A 13,973-nucleotide genomic window follows, 5' to 3' on the forward strand; every position below is an offset into this window, starting at 1 on the left:
ACCACCAGTTCAGTCTCGGATAACCGAGTGCCTTTACCGTCACTCGCAAGGAGAACAGGTGTGGCCTGCGTGTGGCCTCAGTGGTGGGTTTCTCGCTCCCTGCGTCCAGGTCTCGTGTGGCTGCCTCTGCTTGTAGAAACCAAACCGCTTCTAGAACACTAGCCCTGAGACCTTGTTTTTTGCCACTCTGCAAAATAAGAAGGCGTTAAAGAGGAGAGTAATGTGGAATGAGCTTAGTCCCTGAGGCGGACTGGGATATTTGACTTAATCCCCAAATTCTTACAGATTTCAGTGAAAGCTGAGAGTTGATGAGAAATCCTCTGTGAGAAGCCACGCCCCAGGATTTAGGAGACCTGGGTTGTAGCCTGGATTCTGCCAGTGACAGCGATGGGACCGTGGCAGTTTGTCTCACTTTAAGGGCGCGTCCCTGGGCGTGTGATACCGTGTATAGTCCTGTTCTTCGGCAGAGGCCTGAGGACGGACACTGGGGCGGGGCGTGGTCATAAGGGGGTCGTCCTGCATTTTGAAGTCCTTGGTCAAAGTGGTACCAGCTCCTAAAACCTCAAAGTGCAGAAAGCATTTTAATGGCAGATCTGTTGAAAAAAGTCTTGATTTCCAGGTGGGACTAGATCTTGCCGTTGAGGGGAGTGCTTGGTGTGAGGCACTGTGCGTCCTTCTGTGAGGTGTGTGGGGCTTCCTCGAGGCCTGTGGAGGGGTGGGCAGCCTGCGGATGCAGAGCTGCCCGGTCGAGTCTGAATGACTGTGGCTTCAGTCCAGCCTGATGAGGAATGTAGGTCGCCTGGGTTAAACTCGCCCTCTCTCTCCAGTGGGGTTTGTTAAGCTAATGAAGTCATAGATCCAGTAAAGTATACTTGTGAAAGAAAGGACGCGTTTAACCTGATTAAGAAAGAAAGTATTTTCTAAGAATTGTGTTCCACTAGTTTGTACGTAGAAAGGGGCTGACACCTGCAAGCGCGTCTTACGTGGGAGCCCGTTCGCGTAAACTTGACGGTATAATTATAAAATAATACAGTTGGTTTTTAGTTTGATAAAGCACATACTCAATTTATAAAGCCGAGGAAGTTTGGCTCTTCTCTGTGAGTTGCTGTATGCCTTTATCTGAGGGAAGCCATTAATCTTGAAACTGGTGCTCCAGCGATACGTCTGCCTCGGAGACTGTTCACACTTCTCGAGATCATCCTCCTCTTCATCATTCTTAACACCAGATGTCTTAGGACTATTTTAAATATGGTGCTCATTTTCAGAAGAATTAGAGAAAGTTAAAATTCTCCCAGTTCCAAAGATGATTTTAGAAGGGGGCTTCCAGAGACATTTTTGTGCAGAGACATTAAGGGAATAAAACACCAAATCAGTGAGATACGTTTACTTAGGGTTTGGAAATTTTATTAGTACCAGGGTTTATTTTTTCTTTCTTTTTTAAATTTTCCTCAGAACTGTGTATATTATATGTTTTGTAAAGAGGAACTTGAACTACTTTAGTCTAGAATGTGTATTGCCTAGAGATACTTTAACTATCTCAATATGTATGAGCACCACAGAAATTAGGAAGAAATATTTAATTCATTCTCTAGCTGAGCTCCATTTTATCTATAGAGCAGTTTAAATGTTCTTCAGTAAACATTGTCCTATAATAACAGCAGTGATTGTTAGATGTAGTGAGAAGGATTTCATCCCGCATCTGGTCAAAATGAACTGTCTGTACATTGTGTCGGGTGGGGGACAGTAAGCCCAGACCCTGCAGCTGAGCTGCTGCTCTTAATTTATGGCCTCAGTGCCAGAGAATGATGGAGAGGTTCCCGCCTGAAGGCTGTTTGTAACGCCAAGTGAAACAGGAAGCCGAAGCCTTGGCAACAGCAACAAGAGCACAGGTGCATTTTGGGGCCGGGGAGAGAGCCGGGCTTCCCTGTCGTGGGGCCATCACCGTGTGCTCCGAGCGAGCCGTGTCTCCGACTCTCCAGCCCGCACGGGTTTCTCCTCGGGGTTGGAGGATGTCATGCTTGTGCACCCCCTGACCAGAAGGCAGTAACCGGACCTTCCGGCAGGAATGAGAACAGTCTTCCAGCATCTTTCTGCTCAGACTCCGTGTGCTCTTCCCCGCTTAGAGTCACAGCCTCCGTGGCTGCACGACTTGCGTCCCCCCGAGTGGGGGTTGGCCTTCAGCCTGCTGGTTTGCACGGGCCGGCACGGACAGCGAGTGGCTACTGCGATACCCATTCTCACGTGTGCAGCTGGAGGCCTCTTTAAGAAATGAACTGACTCATTTGGGTCAAATAATAGTTTCCAAGGAGATTTAGAAGAGAGGAAGTGTGATACTAACCTAACCTAGATACCAAATATTTTTTTTCTTCTGAAATTTCTTGACAGCTGTTGCATAACCTCTTTAAATGGCATTTGGAACTCTGTGCCCCAGAAGGCATTGTTGACACTGTTGACTCTAAACCCAAATGACTATTGTTTAAAAAAAAATTTTTTTTTTTTTTCGGACAGTCTGCTTCCATAAAAGAACTGGAAGTGGGGTGCCTGGGTGGCTCAGTGGGTTAAGCCTCTGCCTTCGGCACAGGTCATGATCTCAGGGTCCTGGGATGGAGCCCCGCATCGGGCTCTCTGCTCAGTAGGGAGCCTGCTTCCCCCTCTCTCTGCCTACTTGTGACCTCTCTCTCTGTGTGTATCAAATAAATAAAATCTTTAAAAAAAAAAAAAAAACCTGGCAGTGAGGCATGCATTTTTGCATTGATATGTAACCATATGGGAAGCAATGTGTTGTTTCTCTAAACCTGTGATTATTTTTACTACTTTGGGGATGAGGCAAGCTTTTCGGCCATGAAAAGCTTCTCGCGGGACTTCGAGAATGTCCCGGCGTGTTTATGTAGGCTTCAGTCATGTCCGCGTTCCTGCATGAGTGTCTGCCTGGGACAGAGCTGGCTAGAAGGAGACAGGAAGAGAGATCTGGTAAGGTTTCCTGTTGTGTTGAATAGCAGGATTAACTCTTCGTGGTTAAGGCCTTCTTCGTGTTTCTGTCTGTATTCTTCAGTTGAGAAGGGAAGGGGTCTAGAGAAGAAGGTAAACCGAGTTTTGTCGCACAGCTGGAAATAATTCACGTGCCCCACATTTGGGAAATGGGAGATACAGTGTCAGTGGCGTATCCTGACTGTAATGGTGGTCAGCCCAGAGGGGCACGGGTAACAGAAATCCGCAGACTCCACATCTTCGTGTCAGAGTTATAAAATGGTAGCCAAGTGGACCCTCTGGTCTCTAATTTCTGTTTTTACCACACTTTCTGATGGAGGTAGTTGAGAGCTAAGGTAAACTAACTTTACCAGCAAGGCAGAGAAAAACGAGATGGTAGGTGTCTGCCCACATGTAAAATGGGGAGTCGGCCCCTGAACTGTGGTGTTGGTTCTTCTGCAAGAATGATTAGTGGGTAGCTGGGGTGGGTAGAAAATACTGTATAAAATATTATTTCCCTTCAGTTTCAGGGTCAGCCTCTGTATTTTATTGTGAATTTTGTGGCTGGAGGTGAACTGGAAAAATGAGTTATGGGTAAGAAGGACTATCCCCATGCCTTAAAAGGAGACGATGTGACAGTGTAAGGACTTCCTCCACTGTCCTCTGCATGGCAGGACTACAATCCAGAGGAGTTGAAATTGGTCAAACAGAAAATAAATCGGTGTCCCTTCTGTAAGAATGGGAACTAGCAAAAGGCAGAATTGGGGTTAAACTTCCTTATCTTTGTGACGGTGAATGTCGATCAGAAGTGAAAAGGAGTAGGAAGAGAGGGGCCGGTCGTTTGTTTAAAGGATGGTGAAGGGGAGTGTAAAGCTGCTGGCTGACTTAAACCCAGGGAAGAGTGATTTTAATAAATAGTTCTCCTGGAATACATTTCTTTTAATTTGTTGTAACGGTAAGAAGTTAAAGTTGGTGACATTTCTTGCTTGACTCTCTGTGTGGACGCCCTTCACCAAGTGAAGGAATCCAGGGAAGTGTGGGTTTGGGGCCAAGGGGAGGAGTCCCTTCTTGGACACGTTTAGTTAGAAGAGCCGATGGAGGTACCTCTTCAGCAGCTGGATGGATGGGCTGACCCTCAAGTGAGAGATCTGGGCTACTAGCAGAGGTTTACGAATTCTCAGCACTTAGATGGTGAGTAAAACCCAGGAATAAACGGGATTTTTCAGGGAGCTCATGTAAAGGGAAGAGGAGGAGACTGGAAGATTAGCCGGAACTCCCCGGAGGGCACGGCAGAAGGAAGCCCAGGATGTAAGAGAACAGAAGGTTTCTTGGGCTCTATAGACTCCAGGGCAGAGAGCGTCCCTCACTGGAAAAGGGGAGATGTTATGCCTCCCATAGTCTTGGAGGATCAGAATCAACACCAGCGGCAAGAGGGAAATTAATAGAAAGCAGAAACATACTGGGAGCGCTGCTGGGGGGAGGTGCTGAGAAGCTCAAAATCAGGAACCCGTGAGGCAGGAAGGAGCAATGGCTTTCGAGCTGCTTTTCCTTTCCTTTCCTAAGAGGGCGTTGGGGAAAGATCCCTGTTCCCCAAACGCATGACTCAGTGTCCGGAGACGGAAGCATCAGGCCTTGTACGGGCACAGGTGGACCTCGGCTGAGTGGCTGGTGCACTTCCCTGCAGGGCACCGCCCAGCGGCAGAATGGTACCCCGGGTGCTGGGTGCGGGTAGGGTTCCTTTTCCCCCTTCTCTTTCTGAAAAGTCAGGCTGGCTTTTCTCTTATTCGTTACTGTTTTTTATTATATTACTGTGAAATAGTTACATCTTACTCTTCTGTGCTAGTGCTTTACACACACCAGCTTATTTGTAACAGTAGCTCTCTGGTAACAGATGCTTCTTTGCCCTTGATTTACCTTTGAGGAAATCGAGACACGGAGGGGTTTAGTAACTTGCTCTAAGTCACATACATACTCGGTTGTGGAGTTGGGACTGGTTTGGCTTGAATCCATGCTTCTAACCACTATCCTATGATAATTCACATGATTAATATTATTATTTTATACCTGCCAGTGTTTTAACGTGGAAAACAGAGAAGGAACTTCTACTTGCTCATTCTTTCTATTAGATTTTATTGGGATTTCTGTGGTTATATTTAGAACCTTATCATTACAGAGGCATATTCTGTTTTTTCTTTAAACCACTAGAGGTTTTGTCTGCTCACATTGAATCAGTGGACTGTGATGAATCACTGAGGAAAAATATCAAAAAAACTTCTTTTTCTGAGTGCTTCCAGTGTTTGGTTGTAAACGTGCTTTGTTTTGTTCGTTTGCTCATTCTCTCCGGTGTCTGCTGTCGTCCGCATTATCCAAGATTTCTAGTTCCCTTTCACGGACTTCAATTTAGTATATGAGTCAGGAGACTGGAGTGTTGAAAGGTCTTTCTTTCTTTCTTTTTTTTCTTTTTTAAGATTTTATTTTTATTTATTTGAGAGAGAGAGTGAGAGAGAGCATGAGAGGGAAGACGGTCAGAGGGAGAAGCAGACTCCCCACAGAGCTGGGATCCCGATGTGGGACTTGATCCTGGGACCCCGGGATCAGGACCTGAGTGAAAGGCAGTGGCTTAATCAACTGAGCTACCCAGGCGCCTGGGTTTTTATTTTTCAGCAAGGTGGTAAGTTTGGGGAGAATGAACCCATTGTGTTCCCAGGAGACCCATCTCCTTGCGGCTAATGCTGACTTCTGAGGGGTCCCCTGCGGACCTGAAAGTTTACAGCTTTTCCAGTGACCCACTGAAGGTACTGCTGAGCCCCTGGAGGAATCTGGTGTATGGAACGCGTGTTCCCAATGTGCCATCCGTGATGGTGGTCAGTTAATAGGATCATACGTAGTCATTCAAAACAGATTTGAATTGTGACTTGGTGAGAAGCAAGAGTTCAGAGTTGACCTTCGGAGCATGACGTGGGAGCTGGAAGTGATCCTGAGGCTCCTGACCCGGGGCCCATCAGTGTGTAGACGGAACCCGGGGAGGAGGCTGGGGCTCGGTGAGAGCGGGGAGGGGCCCTCCCGCCCGGGGGAGTGGGGCGGACGGCGGCCGAGCTGCCACGGCGATGGTGATGCCGCCGCGTGAAGTACAAGAACCCCGAGCCCCTCTCCGTGTCCGCACGGGTCGGTCCGTGGCGCGACGGTCCGAGCCCTTCACTGAGTCAGACTTGGAGACCGCGTTTCGGCCCCGCGGGAGGGCAGGTCGCGCGCTCTCAGCGGCGTCTTCCGTGGGGGGTGACGGTCGCGCGGTCGTCGTCTCTGCTCGGAAGGACAGACGGACGAGCCGGGAGAGCGCCAGGGGGGAGAGCGCCGGAGAAGAGTTGGGGTCGGGGTCGGGGTCTGGGGGCGGCGGGCCGGGGGCGCAGGCGGGCGAGGGCTGCGAGCGTCGGGCCAGGGCGCGCCGGGAAGGTCGGAGAGCGGAGCCGAGAGCGGAGCGGGGAGCCGGCCGGGGTGGGCGGCCTGGGGCGCCCAGGGACGCGCGGGGCGTGGGCGTCAGCGGGGGGCTGCGGGGGGTCGCGCCGAGCCGCGGGGGCCGGAGACCCGACGGCCGAGCTGAGCCGAGGCCGCTCCCGCCGCGCAGCTACCGGCCCATCGTGGAGTACATCGACGCGCAGTTCGAGGCGTACCTGCAGGAGGAGCTCAAGATCCGGCGCTCGCTCTTCAGCTACCACGACTCCAGGGTCCACGCCTGCCTCTACTTCATCGCCCCCACCGGCCACTCCCTGAAGTCCCTGGACCTGGTCACCATGAAGAAGCTGGACAGCAAGGTACGCCCCGGCCGCCGGCCGCTCGCGGTTCGCATCGGGTCCGGGTCACATCCCCCATCCCCGTCCCGGTCCGCATCCGGTCCCGGTCACATCCCCCATCCCCGTCCCGGTCCGCATCCGGTCCCGGTCACATCCCCTCTGCCGGGAGGCCCTGGTCTCGGTTCCCCTTTGCATGTCATTCGGTGCAGTTTGATTGCGGGTCCGTTTCCCGCAGCAGTTGAGGTTCCCCGCGGGGTTGGAGGAAGGTCCAGAGATGCCCCCGACCCCTGCCGCGCACCCACACGCCCGCCCCCGCACCTTGTTACCACGTGGGCGCTCAGCCCGCGGAGAGCTGTGGGCTCCGGGGCTCCCCGCTGCCGGCTGGGGCCGGACTCCTCCAGAAAGAGCTGTACCTCGTTAGAGCGCACGGAGCCCTTTCCTGCCCCGAAACTCCTCTGTGCATCCTCCGCGCTCCCGCCTGTCCGCCCTCCCCACTTCCTCCAACCCCGTGATGGTCTTTTCTGGTTTACAGAACAGTAGGGTTTAGCGATGTGAGAAAAAGGCTTCAAAACCTCCAAAAACTTCAAAACAAAACAAATAAAACCCATGGTGTTCTTTACCAGGTATATTTAGTTCTTAAATTAGCTCCAGTGGGTGCTCTGAGGAGGGCCGGGGAGTTACATAGTGGAAGCACCTAACAGGTCATAGGAAGGGTTAAATTTAGGGAGATTGAAATATGAAGTCACAATTTATTTTCTTAAAAGCTCTAAATTTCTTTTTTTCTTTTTTTAAAGATTTTTATTTATTAGAAAGTGAGCACCGCACAGGGGGTGCAGAGGGAGAGGGAGAAGCAGTCTCCCCGCCGAGCAGGGAGCCCTATGCAGGACTTGGTCCTTGGGATCATGACCTGGACCAAAGGCCGATGCCTAATCCACGGAGCCACCCAGGCGCCCCTTTCTAAATTTCTTTTTTAAAGACCTTTAAAAGTTTGGCTTTAATAATTAGGAAGTTTTGAGTGGGGGGGGGAAGGTGTTAATTTTTTTAAAAAAACTTAGGTGATAAGGACAGTCCAGCTCCTTCAATTTAAAACTGAATTGCACCCTTGTGTTTTTATTTTTTACTTATTTTTTAAAGATTTTAATTATTTATTTGACAGAGCACACAGCAGGCAGAGCAGCAGCAGAGAGAGAGGGAGAAGCAGACTCCGCACAGAGCAGAGAGCCTGATGTGAGGCTCCATCCCAGAACCCTGAGATCATGACCTGAACCAAAGGCAGAGGCTTAACCCACTGAGCCACCCAGGCGCCCCTGCCATGTGTTTTTAAAAAGTAGTTTCCGTTTGTCACCTGAGCTTTCCACATTAATAACCTCTCCCTTTTACAACATTTTGAAGGAAATGTACTGACAAGTTTGATAAGTTAATGGTCTGTTTTACAATTACTTTGATTTTTCATTTTGAAGTAAATGGAGGACAGGACGTTCTGAGACCAAAGAACCACATGACCGTGGGAATGACCACAGAAAGAAGTCATGGTCTTTCTCTTCTAACCTCCTTTTTGAGTTCCATGGAGAGTCTTACCAGCTCCAGAGGGTTTTGTTGGGTGTTATTTTTTGTCTAAACAAACACTGTTGGAAAGATGCTTTCTCTCCAGAGGAACATGATGGAGAGCACTCAGGAGACCAGCCTGTCCCCAGGGCCTCTGTCTGAACTCGATGGCAGAGCGCCGGCCGAGGCTGACGCAGAGCCAGGCTCCTCGGCCTCCAGCACGAGCAGACACACGGCTTTGCTGAGACAGTCTGGTGGCATGAGGGACCACTGCAGCCGGCGTGTTCTCCTGAGAACAGAGAGAAGCCCTTCTCCATCGCGTTTCTTTCAGCTGCAGTTAGCCACGGACGGTGCAGGGATCTGGGCCGTGAGGCAGGCTCCCTGTGCTGTCCTGTCCTGGCGGCAGGGCTGGGCGATGGGCAGAGAAGGAGGCTGGTCCGAGGGCTGTGGACCAAGCCCACAGCCAGGAGGATATTAGCAACAGGGTCCTGCTTAGTAGGGTTGAGTTAAAAAGGGAGAGAAAATAAGGCAAAGCAAACCCAGCTGGAAACCAATGAACAAAGTACCCAGAAAGCAGGTTAGACGCTTTCCGAGACCGCTGTTGCTGTGGAGCCAGGCCTGCCGGACAGCATCTGCAAATGGTATTTGCAAAAAGGTTTGTTGATAGAAGCAGAGTGAAAAGTTCAGGCTCTTAACTATATAAATCACAAGTCTGTGATAATTTCAGAAAAGATTTTTAAGCCCCGCCACTGAGGACGATTTTAAATCTAGATTGCTGGATTCATCTACCTACTCTGATCAAGAAACTGTGAAACTCGGCCATTCTGTGTGTGTGATGGTCCCTGAGTGCTAAGCACGTGCAGAGGCGGCCGGGGAGAACAACAGGGCAGTCCTGGCGTCCGACCCACACGTTTCCCCGCCACTAGTGTCTCCCGCAGTCTGGGACTTGCTGGGTGAGCCCAAGCGGGAGGGTCGGAGTGGGTGGGGAATTGGGGAAGAGGAGGTTTTTCTCTCCACACGTCTTCTCATGGGGTGCATCAGGGATTCTCATTTGGCACTTGGAATAAAGGAAGAAGCAAAGGAAGGCAGATGTGACCAAGAAACCCTTGGGAAAGACCCCCTCATTCTCTTGCTGGGAAGACTTTCTCACCGAGTCTGACCCCCTTCCTCCCAAGTTGGGCGGGGAGCATGACCCCAGGTCCTGGATGTCAGTAGCGTCTCACTGAAAGCTCCGTACCTACCACGGAGTGGAAGACAGTTACTCCTAAAAATGGAATGTAAAAAAATGTGCCTTGTGGACAGTGCTGGGGAAGGTTGGAAGAATGACCGACGTTGGGGTTCGGGGTTTGTGCTTGAGGACGTCCCTGGCTCTCAGCGCTGGGCTTCCTGCCACGGTTGGCAAACTCTGCCTTGTTCCTGGTCTGTGGAGCCCCTATTTGGAAAGTGAGCCTTGTCTTTGGCGCTAGGTCTCGTTCTGGCATGAAGAAGTAACGTGCTAGAAGCCGGTGTTTCAAAAGAATTCGTTGGTGTGATTTTGAAAATTTTAAAAGTAGTTGAAACTGGTTTTGTTGGTGAACATGTTGGTTCTTCACCTCTAGCAGTCATTAGAAGAAAAGAGAGGAGCTACGCTGGGAGAGGGGGCTGCTCCGCTGTTCTAACACAGGCTCGGCTGTCCCACTGTAGGGGCATGAAAAAATCCAGCTCCGGAAGTAGCTGGGAGAGGGCTAAAAGGAGTGGTTGGTTAGTCAAAGAACAGGCTTCTTTGTCACCGCTATTTGTCATAGAGTAACACTTCCTCTACTCCGTAAAAAAAAGAAAAAAAAAAAACCCACGAGGTAGCACAGAAGAGGAAATTCCAAGTACGCCCTCAGTGCCGGATGGGAGGAAGTACGAGTGCTCCCAGACGGAGCTCCGAGTACTCCCAGACGGAGCTCCGAGTGCCCCCCCAGACGGAGCTCCGAGACTATCCCATATCGTTGTCATGTTGCATCTGGGCAGAAAGTCTGATTCTCCGCCTCGGCTCTGTTTTTTTTAAGTGAAGCTTTACAGTTTTTGTTGTTTATTATGTTTCATTCATTTGTCGTATTTTTCTTCCATGGGAGTCGTGGCAAAGCGGGTGTGTTTGTTTCTCAGGTGAACATTATTCCGATCATTGCAAAAGCCGACACCATCGCCAAGAACGAGCTGCACAAATTCAAGAGTAAGATCATGAGTGAGCTCGTCAGCAACGGGGTCCAGATATACCAGTTCCCCACGGATGAGGAGACGGTGGCAGAGATCAACGCGACCATGAGCGTAAGTCCTCGGCTGCGGAACGGCTCCCCGTAATGTCCCGAAAGCTTTTCTTGGTGGCAGTGCCGTAGGGTGACTAGAACCCGGGGCCGGGAATCTCATGCGTCCATGTGGCCCAGCCTGGCACTCTGGCAGGGCCCTTAGCCACCTGCTCCCCAGGTCCCCGTCCGTCAGCGGGGGAAGCGAGGCAAGCCGAGCTCCACTTTCCTTCCCACTCGGGCAGGTGGGGTCCTACCGCGGATCCCACGGGAAGGGCCTGCCCGCCCACCGCCACCTCACGCACAGCAGCTTAGAGCACACAGATCTCTGCTCGTTTCTGGCATTGCTGGCAGAACTACGTCCACCCGCCTCATTCCGGTTCCGCGACGGGTTCCTGCCTTTCCTCCCTGATTCTCCTACCTTTCCTGCCCGCGGCTGAGCTGGCGGTTGAGGTGTGAGTTCTTCACCTCACAGGCAGGGTGCTCGGGAGAGAAACGACTGGAGAAAGCTTCAGCAGGTCTCAGGTGTGTCTGCGACACGGTGTCTCGTGGTGAGCCTCCGTGCTGCCCGCGGAGAGCCGAGTCTCTCCCGCTGCCTCTTCTGGAGCCCACAGCCGTGGCTCATCTCGCGGCCACGGTTACTACACATTTATTTTTTCTTTTAGGACTGCGTAACTTCTGTAGGAGTCGTGTTCTTGCACATAGTAAATGCCCAGTGATGGTTTTTGGAATTCTTAAAATTGTAGGTTAGAATCAGTAAAATGTAATTAGAAGCTATTAAGTAAGTTGCCTTTCCCTGGATACATGTTTAAAAATGATCCAAAAGTACGCTAGTGGCAGCAGAAGTCAGTCTAGATCTTCACATGGTGGTAGGTTGAATTATGTTCTACTTCCTTAGATCTGGTCATGAAAAGTGTCTAATGTCATTAAATGCACTAAAGACACTTTTTAAAAAAATTAACAGCCTTATAATGAGATGTAATTGATATACTGTACAATTTACCCATTTAAAGCATGCAATTCAGTGGCTTTTAGTATTTTCAGAGTGGTACAACCATCGCCACCATCAGTTTAGAACATTTTCATCACCCCAAAGAAGAAATTGTGTACCTTTTAGCCAGCAGCCCTCTAGGCATCCCAGCCCTAGGCACCCACACTCTGCTTGCTTATCTCTTACATTTGCCCGTGCTAGACCTTCCCGCCGTCCACCTGGAGAGGTAGAGGACTTGGGCAAAGCTAGGAGCAGCCCTGAGACTTCAGCCCTGGCCTCGCATCTGTGTTGTCTGCCGTCATAATTTAGGAAAACAGGGTTAGTCCACAGACCTCCCTCTTTTTTCATCAGTTCAGCTCACAGACTCTTCTGGATACTGCTGTTACCGTTCAGGGAGGAATTTCTTCCTTAAGTTACTGCCGAGGTGACCAGGACTTTGGAAGCCAGTGCAGCTCCTGCCCTCTCCGGGCTGCTGTGTGGATTTCAAATGTCGGAGCTCAGGAAAGCGAAGGGAGCCCGGCCCCACTCTGCTCCAGTCTGGTCGCCCTCTGAGTTGTAAGACCCACGGCGGTGGCCATGCTCCTGGGGTCAGGATAGTAAAGGCTCTGGAACTCCTGGAAACTGGAGATGCTTCCTGGGGAGATGGCCTGAGGGGCTGTGAAAGGAAGGCCGTCCTAAGGGAGCGTGACTGTCCCTATTGGGAAGACGGAGCTGAAGCGAGCCGGGGAAGGGCAGTGAGGGGTTGGCCATCGGGACCGCCTTGTAGCAAGCACAGGGCGCAGGAGCCCCTTCCCGTCCCGGTGGACCAGAGTCCGTGTCCGTGCCCTTGGCAGAGCTGCGGCAGAGCCGCCCCTGAGCAGGACGGAAGCGGGCAGCGTGTCGGTGTCTCCGTGCCCCGAGCCCTGCGGTCGTGGGCACCTAGAGCTGCGGAATGATCGCCGCCTCCGGTGTTCTTGACATCCGTGGAGCATTTGCCGCGCGGCAGCTGCTAGTCCGGTGGCTGGGAGCTGTTCCCGCTGCCTCGTGTGGGGAGGAGGCTCCAGCCCGGGCCGTCTCGGGCCCTGCGGCCGCTGAACCACGAGCTGGCGTTACCCATCGTCGTGGGAAGTTCGCGCCGCGTTCGCCCCGAGCCCCTCTGCTGCGGGGCGGCGGCCTGGGAGGTCAGTGCAGGAGTCAGGAGCGAGTGTCCTCTCATGTTCTCTGTCCCCCTCCCCATCCTTTTAAATCATTTTGGATGGTCGTGCCCCTGGATTTGCGTTAAATTCTCAGAAAGAAAATAGCCTTGGATCTTGGCTCTCCAACTAATGGAGATGACGGTCCCAGATGAACCTTGTTGTTCCACAAGAAACTGTCTTTTTAGGCTCCCCATTGCAGTGTGCCCCGCTGGTACAGTCCGTAGACCATACCGCTCCGGATCTCGAGGTCATGGGTTCGAGATTCTCCTTTGCAAACTTAGATTCTCCTTTGCAAACGTGGCAGTCTCCGGTTAGGTGTAGGAAGCTGCTGCTTATCAATTAGTAATTCAACGTAAGGACTTTTAAAAGAGGTGCAAACAATTTGGGGTGAGAAATCTCACGAGATGGGTAAGAAACACATTTCTTTGGCGGTTGCTTTTGTCGCTCAGGGTGAGCGGAGAAAGCAGTTTTCTTGGGTCGATACCCCAAAATGTCGGTCAGAAGGGCCCTGTTGCTCCGCAGCTCCAGGGAGCACGTCACAGTTCCAGACTCAGTCTGAGAAAGAGGATGTGCTTCCTCCCTACAGAGCGTGGGATGAACCAGAAAGTAGAAGTATCTTGAGCATCAGTGAAATCCCACTTGGGCAGCCGGGCTCAGGGTTGTGCCCTCTATGGGAGAGGGTTGGGCTTGGAAATGTGCTTGTCTTTCTCAGCTTGTCTGCAGTAGACGGGCAGCGGCTCAAGGAGCTCGCGATAATCGGTCTCAGGACAGCCGTGTCAGATGTTCGAGCTCTGGCATGCTCGTAGGGAAGAGGTGGGTTTACTGACGACCCCTCATCCTGCCCCAGCGCCCGGGAGAGGCAGAGCCACTGCATGAGTCAACGGGGGGCAGTCTGGTGTCTTGAATGCCACCTCTGCTTGAGAGGAGTCTGGGCTGCAAGCCTTAGGCCAGTAATTTGGGCTAAAACGTATTTCTGACGTGAAATTTGTGCAGTGGCCATCTAAAGCCGTGCTGTTCAGTAGAAATACGAGTCACACAAGTAATTGAACACTTTCCAGTCATCACATTTAAAAAGGTAAAAGGGGGGTGGGGTGCCTGGCTGGCTCAGTCTGTTTAGCATTGGATTCTTGGATTCCGCTCAGGTCACGATCTCAGGGTCATGAGATCGAGCCCCATGTCCAGCTCTGTGCTCAGTGTAGAGTCTGCTTGGAATTCTGTCCCCTTCCTCTCCTTCCCC

At 51.4% G+C, this 13,973-nt stretch overlaps 1 protein-coding gene across 4 annotated transcripts in view; it reads left to right on the forward strand.

Annotated features, from left to right (window-relative positions):
• SEPTIN11 (septin 11) overlaps positions 1-13,973 on the forward strand; it is an 89,191-nt gene that overhangs the window by 54,012 nt on the left and 21,206 nt on the right. For all 4 annotated transcript variants that reach the window (XM_045079913.1, XM_045079912.1, XM_045079911.1 and 1 more), the window contains exons 4-5: positions 6,590-6,776; positions 10,434-10,595. In XM_045079913.1, the coding sequence (XP_044935848.1) occupies positions 6,590-6,776; positions 10,434-10,595 (349 nt within the window). The remainder of the gene's footprint in view (positions 1-6,589; positions 6,777-10,433; positions 10,596-13,973) is intronic.

The sequence above is a fragment of the Mustela putorius genome, unplaced genomic scaffold, assembly GCF_011764305.1.
Source record: "Mustela putorius furo isolate JIRA1106 unplaced genomic scaffold, ASM1176430v1.1 tig00000430_pilon_pilon_pilon, whole genome shotgun sequence".
Classification (NCBI taxonomy): Eukaryota; Metazoa; Chordata; class Mammalia; order Carnivora; family Mustelidae; genus Mustela; species Mustela putorius.